The sequence below is a fragment of the Bemisia tabaci genome, chromosome 2 (genome assembly GCF_918797505.1).
Source record: "Bemisia tabaci chromosome 2, PGI_BMITA_v3".
NCBI lineage: Eukaryota > Metazoa > Arthropoda > Insecta > Hemiptera > Aleyrodidae > Bemisia > Bemisia tabaci.
Window position 1 is genome coordinate 72,930,542 of NC_092794.1, and position 14,125 is coordinate 72,944,666.

Consider the following 14,125-nt stretch of genomic DNA (forward strand, 5'->3'; position numbering starts at 1 on the left):
AATGCATGAATAACTAAAATAAACAACTTTATTCATTATTTTTGAAACCAACGGGGAGGGTCGTATAATAAAAGATGACTCTCAGTATTAGTGCTAAATTCAAACATGTAGATCTGACAATATTATAATTTTCTCATGAACTTCAGTTCTGTTCATGAACTAGGTCTGTTGTACGCATTGTTTTTTTTTTTTTTTTTTCCTTTCTTTCTGCCATTTTTGTTTTTACATGGAACGTAAGAATTGCATTAAAATCCCATTAAGCACATCAAATAAGCCTGAAATCCACTCTTCAACATGCAAACCGTGTACTGTATTACGCTTGTCAAATTTCTCTGGTCTACCGATACTGTTTCTCAGTTGGCGATGACCAAGCTTGCACAGACAGAGGAGTGAAAAATCCTAACTTGAATAAACGAATTATCTTGCAAACTTTTCCAAATGTATGATTTCGAGCACTTGCACTCTTCTTTCTATGTTTAGCAAAAACTTTAGCTTTGAATCATTTGTAATCTTCTGCAAAGATAATTGTTTACAGCTCATGAGATTGTTTATTTCGAGTAGGTTTTCTCAAGTCTCACTGGACAAACCTGACTGCTGGCCACATAGTAATTAGAAAAAGCGTGTTACAAACTATGTTTATTACGCGCTACAGAGTGGCTTTTAGACTTTTTTGATGTGCCCGACATGATTTTTGGGCGATTTTACCAGTGGAAAAGTCTTATGATTTGCTGTTCCTCTCATGTGCAACAGACCCATCTCTATTTAATATCCTCAAATTTTTGGGCACATTACTTCACTATTTTAGCTAGAAAGTTAATTTAACTCAGTTTCTTCTATTCGGTAAAACCAAATTGGATGATTGAACAACTTTCTCCTCAACAAATATCATATTTATGATAAATTGTATCAGCTTACAATGTAAAACAGCAGTCATAGGAATGATAGCACAATTAATTCATTAAAAAAATAATTCACTTAAAGATAATGGGATTGGATCCAAAACATTTCGTATGTAATACTATTTACTTACAACAGGGATAGTTAGAGATCAATTCAATAATAAATATCAAGAGCGATCCTCTTCGGCCAGTCTCTGCTCATCTTTTTGAGATCCACTCTCCCACCATAGCTTGTATAATGGAGAATCCGCTCATCCCAAAATGATCCCATGAGAAATCATTTTAATGAAACTTCTTGCCATTGCTGGGCAGTAAGAGGCTCCATGATTTGTCTGCAGGAATGACTGACCTGTTGGGATTGATCTTAACAAAAACTAAGATACAGAGCTTCCATCTTCTGTGAATCCACACAAAAGATAACGATGGTGTATGTCCCTAACCACATATCTCAGTTTGCGACGTTGCAGACTTCCTGTCATGCTTAATTTTTTAACAGAAAAACTATTCAATGGAAATTCCTAAAAACTGCCGTGATTTTTCGAAGAAAATTCTGCGAAAACATAAAGGTATGATGTCAATTTACTCTCTTTTGAAATAATGAAACTGCATAAATTTTCAAACGAAATACGTGGTTATGGATTTACACCATCGAAAAGAAGGTTGAAATCTTTTCTTTAGGAAAAACCAATTTTCCAGAGAGAAATTAGAGTAAGCGCTGGTTTGTCACTGACATATCAAGGCTGAGTTTTTTCATAATACCAAGGATTTTTTTTTTTTTTTTCAAGTAAGTCACCATCAATTTCAGAAAGAATTTTTAAATCCTGGTAAGCACTATTACATAGATGTTGCCAAGATCGAAGATTGTTCAAATGTTTCTTTCGACAGGAATAGTGCTACTGTTTCTCAGAATATTTGAGGTACCTGCAACTTTTAGATTGGGCACTGGCATTGTCTTAAAATTATAGCGCATCAAAAAATGTCAGTTACGCTCATGCAACTGGGAAACATGATTTTTGGTTTGCTGACAACATTTTTGATCTGGAATTCTTTTTCCTTGTAATTTCGAAGATATGTAATTAATATTCTACATATAAATACAAGTTGATTCTAAAAAAAAAAAAAAAAAAAAAAAAAAAAAAAAAAAAAAAAAAAAATTGAAACCCCACAGTCAAGATTCATGTTTTTTTTTGTTTTTTTTTTTTCAATTTCATTATCAATGTAAACAATTTCAGAATATAGAAATGAAACAGAATCTGTTAACTTGCAATCAAAAATTGAAGTAGATATATCAAAACAAATCAATCACATCTGCATCAATCCTGTCAAGAAGTTGGATGCTAACTGGGCAGAAATCAATGAAACTATCGTCTTTGACTAGTCTGTAAAAATTGTTCCTCCCAATCTGCAGATGTCCTGTCAGTGTGTCAGCCGTGAAAAATGTTTTGTTAAAAAAAGTGCGGCAACATTGAGAGAATTTCACAGACCACTATCTTTGAGCTGGTGAACGAAAGCTATGACCATGGACATACTTATGTCCATAAATGGATCATGCAACTTTTGAACTTAAGTGAGCTTTTCTGCTATTCGTTTGAATTCATATTTGGTACAAAGTTTTTTTTTAAATTTAGATAGGGTTATTAGGTAGGGTATTCTCCGGTCCCCATTCCCTCCCATTCTCTTAACCCTCCTTTCTTCATCCATTTTGTCACACATTACTTTGAACCCCTTTCTAATTGCCTCGTACACTTTCCTATTACTAAGATCTCTTTTGTTCTCGACCCCTTCCAATTTTTCCTCGATCCTGTTTCTTTCCCCGATATATTTTGTACATTCCCAGACTACATGATCTACACTTTCCTCAACTTGGCACTCTTGGCAATTTTCCGAATCCTCCTTCCCATGCTCAAACAAATATTTTCCCACGCCTATATGCCCGGTTACATACCCCACTATCCATCTATCCACAATCCTTTTTTCTTTGGCCCATTCTCTTACGCTGGTCACTTTCTCTTTCAAACTGGAGGAGATGGGGACACACACACACACACGGTGGAGCGTTTTACGTGCCGATACCTGACCAGCATTCGCTGGCCTTACTCGGACACGGGGGGTCTACCCCTCCTGTCGAAAGGTCTTTTACGCGTCCTCAGCGCGCCTCACTGGGATTGGACTTGCCCCAGTTCGGTACCGATACGCTCGGTGGGCGCCAAACTACGGCTTGCGCCGCTGGAGGAGATGGGGACAGAGGGAATCTCGTCGATCCGTTCGTACGCGTCGCCAATTTGAAGCCGAGGCATTTGGATACCCGAAAAAAGCCAAAGTTACTCCTGCCGTTCACCCGCGCTGACAAAAAAAAAAAAAAAAAAAAAAAAAAAAATCCTTGGAGAGGAGATGGGGACAGAGGGAATCTCGTCGATCCGTTCGTGCGCGTCGCTAATATGAAGCCGAGGCATTTGGATACCCGAAAAAAGCCAAAGTTACTCCTGCCGTTTAAGGTGTCCTAATAACTAAAAGTTAATTTTTGACAATATTTTTTTCCTTTCTACATCTTCATACTAATTTAAAAAGTTATACAAGGATGATTTGGATTGCATTTTACAAAAAGGAACGAAGAGCATTCCAATGTTGCTAGGATTGTACAACTTACATTCTTTTAAATAAAATTCCCTACTGAAATCATGCAAAAAATTAAATTTACAGAAGTAATTTTCGTCTTAATTTATAGTTTATTAGGAGTGAAGATAAAACTTGTTTAGATAATCAGTTTACATATGCAAAGTAAAAAAGTTGCTCAGTTTTAGCAACATTGGAATGCTCTTGGTTCCTTTTTGCAAAATGCATTCCATTTAACGTACATGGTAAACTTGAAAAAGCTCAGACAGACAATTGGCGATTTTGCGTTGAAATTCAATATAAAAATGAAATTCTCATTACAGAGGGAAAAAGCTCATTTGGTCACGAATTTTCCCTCAGAGAGATATGCTGTTTGTTGCAACGCTTATTACGATCAGTCAGGAGGGAAATCGTGAACGTACTTTAGAACTGGTTGGTTCCATCATCAGCACATCGTAGCATCCTGATTTTCTGTTCCCAAGCTCGTAAATGTCATTGAAACCAGTCTGAGGTTTTGAGCGAACAAACTTACCACCATCTCATGAGGAAATGATAAGACATGAGAATTTCTGTTTTATGAATTTGATCAGAATACACAGTGGCGAAATCACCAACTCTATAAAGACGATTTCCTCCTATTAAAAAGGGTTGTTTCCATTATTCGTTCCAATATCTTCTCCTTCCTCCTCAGGATCTTCAGATTTCAAAATTGGTGAAGAATCTTCTGAAGCTATTTCCCTGCAAATAAAATGCTAAGTTAATACAAATTCCTTCACAATTTTGATAAACTTGCATTAGAATAGATCGAAACCCGTACACAAAAAATTGAATCACTGTAAGTACCCAAGTAGTGATCGCGATATGTTGCAAATTGATCGAAGAGTGTATTGCGAGTTTATCGACAGCGATTTATTGCAATATCATAGGATAAAAACTTGGGTAAATTACGATTTCATCACTTAAATTTGCAATAAAATCGCTATTTTATTGATGGCGATTAATGGCAATATTATTGGACAAAAAATTGTGATAAACTGAAATCAGATTTCGATTTTATCAAACGCAATTTTATAGAGATAAAATTGCAACAGGATCGAAGATAATCGCTCAGATGTTGATGATCCTAGAAATTTTATCGCCAAAAAATCATAAAAAAAAATCGCATCTTAATTTGAAAATATCACGATTTTTCCGTTAGAAAATGCTACTTTGATAGACTACGCTTATCAAGGCTATTGACAGAAAGAGAACACTCAGAAATCAGTCACCTCATGGACAATATTTCTGTTCCTCCTAGCACTTATTTAAAATATAAATTTAACAAACGAAATGCTGTTGTGATGGCTCCATCTGAAATTTTGATGATTCCGGTCTTAGATGAAAGCTGACATCCTTCTGTTCCTAGATTCTGTGTAATGTAAAATAACTGAGATAAAGGTCTAGTGCAAGCTATCTGAGGTGTCATAGGAAATAGTGAGCAGTGCTGAGAAAAAATGAACCTTCAAAGCTTTCCAAATCAAATGGCAAACTAGGAAATTCTCATTTGTTCATTCATCTTTTGATCTCTTGTCGTTTTCCTCAATAATTGTAGAAACAGTGGCGTTAATGAGTGAATGAAAGCTATCACATGTTAAAAAGCTAAACACAACATAAACCTCAAATACAAAACAAAGCAATATGCTGCAAAATTGACGAAAGATTAAAAAATTCCAGTGTTAAAACAAGGCACAGAGCAGTGCGCATACTTCTTGAATGTTAATTTGTACATAAATACCATGGATTTGAGGAGAGGAAATGCATTGAGAGTTGACAAATTACATGGAAGATAATGAGAAAATTGAACTTCAAACTCCGATTTTGAGTGAAACTTGACTCCTTGATAATTTGGAGTTCGGATAATGCAAGATTTCCTGAATTGTAAATCATAGATATTGTAAATGTAATATTAGTTCACATGTTTCCAATAGTGCTATCAAAAAGATGTTAATAAAAGACAACACTCTTCACGCAGGAGACTTCTGAAAAGTTAAAGGATTAGAGGAGAACAGCTATTGAGAACGGCAGGGCTTTTTTATTTAACCTTTTATTCTTATGTGAAATTTTTCACAAAGGATCAAATATATATTTTAGTAATTAGTAGAAGTTTAAGAAATTTCCTAAATTTTCTCACAAATTCCCTAACTTTTCCCTGTTTGAGACTGTCGACAACCCTGGAGAATGTACAACAATCTACTTAAGCGATGAAAAATAAAAAATAAAAGCTATTCTTTGGCATAAAATCAAACACATCACCCACCAGAAGCAGCCCAAGAGCGGACGATCACAGACTTTAACCACGGAATAGAATTCCGTTAAAACCGTTCACAGGTCATGCATTTGTAAGGAGCCCTTGTTTTAACCTGGCCCTCTCCATTTCTCGTTGCTTGACTGACGTATAGGCAGCGCTCCCAAAAAGCACCACCCAATTCGATATCCACCACAGCCATGGTTTCTTATCCTCAAAAAAGGATGCCAGAACTGTTTGACAACAGGCTTTTGCAGTACCAGACACATTATGGGTTAGAGGAGAGGTAACCTGCAAACAAGACATATTTTATCAAACAATTATTTAAACCTAAAAACCAGTCATAAGGTAGTTGGTGGGTTAGATTCATTTTTCTGGATTTTTTAAAATTAGTTTTTTAAAGCTACCAAATAAAAAAAAAAATAACAAGAAACGATCAGGAAAGAAAATACGATGGCAAGTATATAGTGCCACAAAGATACTTTATGCAGGAGACTTGAATTCAAAAATGACAGTAGCAATGGTGATCAATGTAAACATACTTCATGAAACGATTTGCAAAGTGGTTTGAGTAATATGAATTTAGGGATAATATGGACAAGAAAATCATAAAATGTTCCTGTGATTTTGGGAAAAAAAAAAAAAAAAAAAAAAAAAAAAAAAAAAAAAAAAAAAAACGCTAAAAGCTCAATCACAAAAGCTTCCACACAAAGAAGCTTCAGATTCAAAAATTAAGACAAGAAATGAGCTCCTGTGTTCAATTTTTCCACGAAGTACATCTTAGGAAGGATTTTATTCAGAATGACTCATATCCTACTTTCTGAGAGAAACTACTTGATTCCTTTATCCAGGATCAATCAGAATTCTCTGCAGCTTTTGATAACCAACAAGAAGTACTTACAAGGACTTTTAAAGAAGCTCACTGTAATTAGGGAAATCAAGAATCTTTCAAAGACTTCCGAAAAAATGTTTAAGTATTTATCAACCAATTTCAGAGGACTTTAAAACGAATCAGCCCAATGGCAAATCCAAAAAAAAGAGATACATTAAATTGTCTTTTAGGTTGACTTAAACATGGAGGTTTTTATAATTTAAACTATCATTTTCTGCTGCTTAGTCATATGGAGAGGTAAGAGTATGATTTATGGACAGCGCCATTTGACATATGAGGGACTTGGAGGACAAAAGCGCACAAGTTGACGGTGAAGCTACCAGACCACATATCTCGGTTTTGCAACGTCACAGACTTCCTGACATACTTATTTTTTAAATGGAAAACTACTCAATGATATCGATTTGTTCTCCTTCAAAAAAATAAAATGACAGCAGAGATTTTCAGACATCGCAAACGAGATATGTGGTCTAGTAGTTTCAGCGTCAAAGTGCAGTTTTTGAAAAAATTGAGATATTAATGATTTCAAGTAAAACTAGTCTTGATACATAATCTGCGAAAAATCCGCTCCATAATTCTGATTTTTAAGGATCCATGTAATTTTAAAACTGCAAACATGTATTTCTTGAAAGCAAAACCTCCACATATGTGCCTTGTCCTCCAAGCCTTTCATGTGAAAGTTTACAAAGCAAGAAAGAGAAAATTAATCTCCAGGATGGTCAGAAATGAAAGAACCGGACACCAGAACCAGTTTAAGATTCAAGTTTGAGAATTTTCTCAAATTTAAGGATATTCCAGGACTTGATAAGGTGCCTTGAACTCCGATAAGACCCATCAATTATTATTAGAGTCAAAGAATAACATGATCCATGAGGAATTTTTCCGTAACTATTTGGAAATAACAGATAAACCTACTTTTTACCTTGATTTGAAGAGCAGTCGCGTATCCAATGCTAAAGCCACATGCACCACCAAGGCAGAGCAATAGCCAAAACTGGGCGTCTGCGAGATGAGGGTTGCGCATTAAAACCGATAAATCGTTTGTGAAGAGGAAGAGTGGTAAGAAAAGGAAGCACGAGTAAATATTATTGTAGTAAGATAGTAACCAAATGTGATTCTCTACGAATGGTAGTGCTTTTTTGGTTTGAATCGTAAATAAGGCAAGAGACAAAGATCCCAACACGCCATATATCGTTCCAAGTAGCGAAAATGATTCTGAAAATAAGGAAGATAATGTTAGATTTTCGTTAAGAAAATAAATCATTTAAAAAAAGCTGTTTTATTTTTATCCAAATACCTCCTGCTAATGTACGAAAACACTGACGCCACTGTTCAATAAAGTCAAGATAATCTCGATACACTACCATCTGCAAAACAAATCATCCTTCCCCCATAAAATAATGTAACTAAATTTCGAAGTTGGCAAATTTTCCCTAAAAAATTTCATTTTTACACTGAGAATCTTGAGCATTTCTAACTGAAAATTTTACAGATTTTTCTTCTGATCTCAAGCAGAGAACAGACACATTTTGAACAAAAATTGCACAGGTGCATTCTTGTAAAAAATTAAATTGCTTGTGTTAATTTTGCAACCTTGGAATGGAGTTACGTTCCCTTAACTGGGGAATGCCGAATTGAGGTCAAAGATTGTCAACAGTTGACCACAGAGCCAGGCATCAGAGTTCTTTGCTGATGACATTAAAATACTGATACATATCAAGCTATAAAAAGTGCTTGGAAAAAGGAGGAAGCTACGTGGAAAAAAGAAGATGGGAGCTTGCTTATTTGAGTAAAATTAAATTCACAGTTACTGCGTGTACTTAAGATTCATCAACTACGCCTTGATATCAAATCTGTGACAAGAGGAGATGAGTGTGGAAAAAGTTGAGTAGGTACCTCAGCAACCAAGTCAAACTTAAAAAACTATAGCTCCTTTTTGAAAATGAAAGCATCACCAGTAAAATACTTTTTACAGTGTTGCTCTACACATAGTAAATATGAAGAGAAAAATAGCATATCTTAAAGTTTAAACTCATTTTCCTAAAAATCAAAAAAATACTACCTTCTTTTACTGGATTCTTCCATTGAAAACAAGAATCCTAAAAAAGGTATGCAAAAGAGTGGACGAAATTTTAAAACATAGGAAAGGAGAAATAATTTTACCTGTAAAACTTTCTTCAGAAACACCAAGGAGGAATCCAGAAATAATAATAAAACAACAAAAGATAGCAGCTAAGGAAGTAGTTTGTCCTGGAAGAGGAGAAAAATCCTGTGTAAGAAAACATTTTAGGGGAAACAAAGAAAATTCACTACACAAAGTTGATACAGTGATGGATTTTTAGGTTGAAGATTCTGCGACAACCACTGCCTAAACACCAATAATTGGTTGATTGTAATAATGATACAATATTTTTCCTTTCATTGTAAACAAATATTTTCAGCCATCTATGTAAGTTGATTGTACGACCAATGTAAAGATTGACTGGTACCATGGATGAATTACGGCCAAAAGGTGCCAAACGGCTGAATAAATAAATAAATGCAAAACTGATCACACTTGAACTTTCTAATTATTCAAAAGTCCTTGAAAGCGTTTCCCTTATAAAGTAGTCATTGAAAAAAACTTTAAAAACGCTTTGTACTCAAAGAGTCATTACTTTGGTTAAAACCAAAGCCGGATTTAGCTTTTGGCCTCCTAAAAAAAAAAAAAAGAAAAATGCAGCAACCCTCCCCTTCCCTGAATCCGCCTCTATATGGATCAGTTCTTACACAAATTCTGCACCACTAGGGTACGTTTTTGTATAATTTCAGATACAGAGTCAAAGAAAAGCTCAGCACACATGCAGTTGATTGATAAACAAGTTTTTTGTTTTTTTTTTGGATCAGAATTGCACCACTATTTCAAAATATATGTTTATAGAACAAAATGAAAAAGAGCTGCCTTACCTAATATGTAGTAGGTTAAAATAACATTGAATACTGTAGTTAAGGATCTACCAATGTAATAGAAGGTAACACCGACATGTTTTAAGCACAAATTATTGAACGAAATCATGAGCATGAATAAAATTGATAGTGGAAGCATCTGGAAAAATTAAAAATGAAAAGAAATAATTACTTGATATTCTCATGCTAAAGTTTATGATGTTGAAACTAAGACGCCTTGTTCTCATAAGCAACTATGGAACACTTGGGGCCAATTCAGTGAAACAGGCATTTTTTTAGTTTCAAAGTGACTGTTTTGATAGAATATCCTCGGACAAAATAAAAAAGACCATGCATCTTTTACGGCATATTAAGTTTTTAACAGCAGAGGGTCCAAGATACATAAAATAGGTGTCCTTCAAACTAGCTGTAAGGGCAAGCTTTTGCACATTGAGCAGTGGTTCCCACGCAGCAACAACCGAAAATAACGTTACAAAAAACTTTGCCTCAGAATTACCTAATGTGGACCATAATGTGACAATGCCTTCGCAACTGCTTCTGGCAACCACTTGCCAGAAAGGATACAACATCAACACGAGAAAATTTACACTGGATTCCTTCACTAAATCAAATAATCGTGTTTCCAAAATTTAAACTGAAGTTTAGAAAAAAAAAAATAATAAAATCTGTCCAAATGCAACGTTTTTGGTTGCTATTTTACCTGTGACATTGCCCTTCTTTCAAATGAAAAAATTCTGCTCATAGAATTTTGCGCCTAAAAGCAATGAGGAACTTAACCTCTGAATATGGCGATGCCAACAAAATATGTACATACCTGACACACTGTTTTTATGAAATAGACTGAAATTTAAATAGTTTGAAAACTAAATGCAAAGACCTCAACTTTAAAATTAAGGATTTCCAAACATGCAAAAATTCGTTTTTATTTCATATGATGTTCTTAAAAATTTCTTGAACACATCGAGCTTCAAAAATCTAACTTACAGTGTGACATTTACAAGAGAAAAAGCCTGAAAAGTGCATTTTTTGGCACTTTAGCACTTATCGTTCTGTAATTGACACCAGACTTATGATCAAAAAGGCTTTTCTTTCCTTATCAACATGGCACATGAGACAAATGTTACATGCCTTCACATTCCTGCATTTGAATAAAATGACAGAAAAAATAGTGTATTCAACTTCTCAACAACAGGCTCATTTGTAGATCAGATCAGGGGTGCAAAAGCTTTCGAGCTTCCATATTTTCACGCGCCCGCCTGTCAGTTTTCCACAAAATTTCCTACAAATCTAAAATAGATGACCTTTTTCTTCTATTTCCCTTTGATTTTTGACTTCTCATCCTTTAAAATCTTGCCTCCTTCCACAGTTTTGGGGCTTTTCCACATTTTCACATGCCCACCCATTTTCTGCACTCCTGGATCAGACAGTGACGGTTTCACTTGTCCGGGAGAAAATCACAACAACAACCGGAGAACTCAACAACAGGGCTGAAAATATTACAGAAAATGCGTGTTGTATTTACTCCAGTAGTTTTACTCTAGCTCCCTCTTGATCCATTTTTATGGTCTCATCTTTGAAGAAATCATTTGTCATTAAAAGTAGAGCGTGTTTCAGTCTACATACTTGGTAAAAAGCTCACTACAGCTCATTTTTTCATCTTGATACTTGAGTTTGAAGTTTATTTGTGTTGTAAGCTTCTAGGGAACTTTTCATAGCTGTAAACAAAGGTACAATTTGTAAAATTGCAAAATATAGACCCTTGACTCCCTTACAGATCCATCATTTTCAATGATATGATCCACTGAGAAATAAAAAAGCACACAGCATATACTTACTTTCTTAATAACTGACGATTTCCAAGGGGATCCTTGAGGTACGTTCAAAACTTGAGGAAAGGCTTTTGAGAAAAGGATGATGATGTAGCAAATCACACTTGTGGTCACGCATTGGAACCAGGTAATGAAGAATGGTGCATCCAAGTTGATAATATCGCTGCTCAGAAGAGTTTTATTCACGAACACAGTTGTGATAGAAACAACCCTGCGATGAAGACCAAATTGAGAATTTAGTCACAAAGGAAACTAATCAAACTAAAATCAAACACAGGCGCACTTCTTCCCGAGAGAGTACCAAAGTTCAATAGACCCACAAGAGAAGGTACGAATTTGAGAATCATGATAAATGTTTTGTAATGTATGTAAGTACACAGGAACAGGCTGGCACTGAGAATGTGACTGCATATACGAGCCCATCAGAGTTCATGTCAGCCCATTTTAGTTTCTTTCTTATTTTCTGGCATTCTAGTTTCCATGTGAACGAACAGGTCAAACCTGCCCCAAATAACCTTAAATATAGGCCAGTCGACCAGGATCTTCCCCAGTATTCCCGTCTGCCTGTCCATCCTTATGTGTGTATACTTCTTACTTCACTTCATATAAATTTGTTTTGTGCCCATAGTTCCAAGCTTACCTACTGATGGCTTTAGAGGGCTTAAATAAGCCTTCATTTTTATGTCTTTTACTGGTTATGTTCGTGTGGAAACAAATCTCCGCACACTCACAAGCAGGGCCAGATTTAGGGGAATGCTGACAGTACCAATGACCAGGCGGCAAACTTTGAATGAAGTATCAGCTCTTTATCTTTCAAAAAGAGCGGAGAAAGAAAACAAGAGTGAGAGTGGAAGACAAAATGAGGGAAAAACTATCATAGGCGTAGCTAGGCCATTTTGCTGGGGGGGGCCTGGCCCCCCACCACCGGGGGGTCTGGGGGGTATGGAATACCCCCCAGGCCAGCGGGGGGTCCGGGGGGCTTCCCCCGGAAAATTTTTGAAATTTTAACTCTATTTGAGCGCATCTCGAGGCACTTGTGGCGTTAATCTTCCTTCAATTTCTGCATAAAATTCACCCAGTTTTATGCATTTTAAGGTTAAAATACTTTGAAATTGTTGCATTCAACAGGTTATTCCATTTATTTTCTCACTTTTAACCACTCATTTGTGTGAAAATTGCGAAATAAATGTTTAGTGAATGTTTAGTGGCATCCTCTCACGGGCCACGGCGACAGAGACTTACCGTTAAAGATGGTGTTTTTGCACCATCCAGAATTTCTGGGGGGGGCCAGATGATACTATTTCCAATTTTGGGGGGGGCCAGGCCCCCCCTGGCCCCCCCCTTCCTACGCCACTGAAAACTATTGGAACAATATGAAGTGGACCAAAGTTTGGTCAACCTGCACGGCAGCAGCAGCACAGCACTGACCTCCACTTCGAATCTCTTCTATCTCCGGGTGAGTCATCTCATCACTCCTTTCTAAAAATCATAGCAACTTCAGGGCGACAAGTTTGCCCTCTACATGAGTAATTACATGGGGGAACTTTTTACACTATGGAGCAAGTTCACAATCATTGAGGACATCTCAATGGCAGGAGAGGCTTGTGAATGTTGCCATTACATCCATTGAAACTTTTCTGCACAAATGCGCAATTCCTTCTCACAGACTCAGAATACAATTGAACTTTAATCGTATTACCGAGACTTATAGTTTGTACCCATTGAATTGCAATGAGGTATTACACCGTATACCGGGGGGGCCAAAATATTTTTGGCACCGGGTGGCAGAAACCTAAGTCTGGCTCTGCGCACAAGGCATCATAACTTGGAGCTGTGCAAGTAGTAATATTCAAAAAAAGAAAAGCTTCTGGAAAATACCCTACTAAAAGTTAAGGTCCTACTGAAAATTATCGCTGAAGGAAAAAGATTGATCGCTTACACTTACCAATAAATTGCTATGACACTAGCAATTCGCACATACTCTCCGAGAAGCCCCCTGTCAACACTCATTTTTTATGTGAGTATATAGGGCAGAAAAGGACTGGACTAGACTGCTGAAAGATTTGATAAATCAGGAGAAATATACAGTTTAGGAACGGAGGATCAGAAAAATGTGAACTGTAATAATTTCCGCTATTACTGAACGTGCAAACAAGGCACTCCTGTTATCATAACATTGGTACACGTTGGGCATTTTTGTTATCACTGGATTTACATAGAATCATACTTGAACACTTCGTGAGGGTAGTGAAAAATAATGGTGCGTTAAGTTTGTGGCTGAAAAAACACGGCAAATTTAAGTAATTTGGACATGCCGGAGTAAAGGTAAAAGCACATGCGGCAGCGATTGAGAAGAAAAACACTGAAAATATTTGATTGGGATATGGAAAGTGGAAACAAAACAAAGATAGGGAAATGATAAGAGAGAGGATATCGTGGTATCGTTGCTGTTGTTATCGCCTTTATCGCTGTCTTCCCTTACCTCTGACGTATCGTAATACAGGAAAATGATTGGTAGAGCGATGAGTGACGTACGTTGACCTCGACAGTGATTGGTCAGTCTCTGAAAACGTCATGACCTGTCGGCTTTTTGTCCGGCCATTGCTTCTTCTTCTTTTCATCTCTGTTTTGTCACCGTGGCCGTGTCGTTTTATGAACCTCT

The 14,125-nt window shown here is 36.3% G+C and overlaps 1 protein-coding gene across 2 annotated transcripts; it reads right to left on the minus strand.

The window, feature by feature from the left end:
* Positions 1-10: 10 nt before the first annotated feature.
* On the minus strand, positions 11-13,905 carry nac (GDP-fucose transporter nac). Of its 2 annotated transcripts, none has more exons than XR_002008877.2 (7): positions 13,409-13,901; positions 11,470-11,674; positions 9,635-9,773; positions 8,852-8,938; positions 7,611-7,903; positions 5,809-6,087; positions 11-4,250 (listed from the first exon to the last, which is right to left on the minus strand). XR_002008877.2 is itself a non-coding variant. In XM_019043927.2 (7 exons), exons 1-7 carry the CDS (start codon positions 13,471-13,473, stop codon positions 4,151-4,153), a joined length of 1,065 nt encoding a protein of 354 aa, XP_018899472.2. In that variant the 5' UTR covers positions 13,474-13,905; the 3' UTR covers positions 11-4,150. The 2 variants fall into 2 exon arrangements, 1 of the variants encoding a protein (XP_018899472.2); XM_019043927.2 differs by having other exon boundaries at positions 5,912-6,087; positions 13,409-13,905.
* Positions 13,906-14,125: the final 220 nt, after the last annotated feature.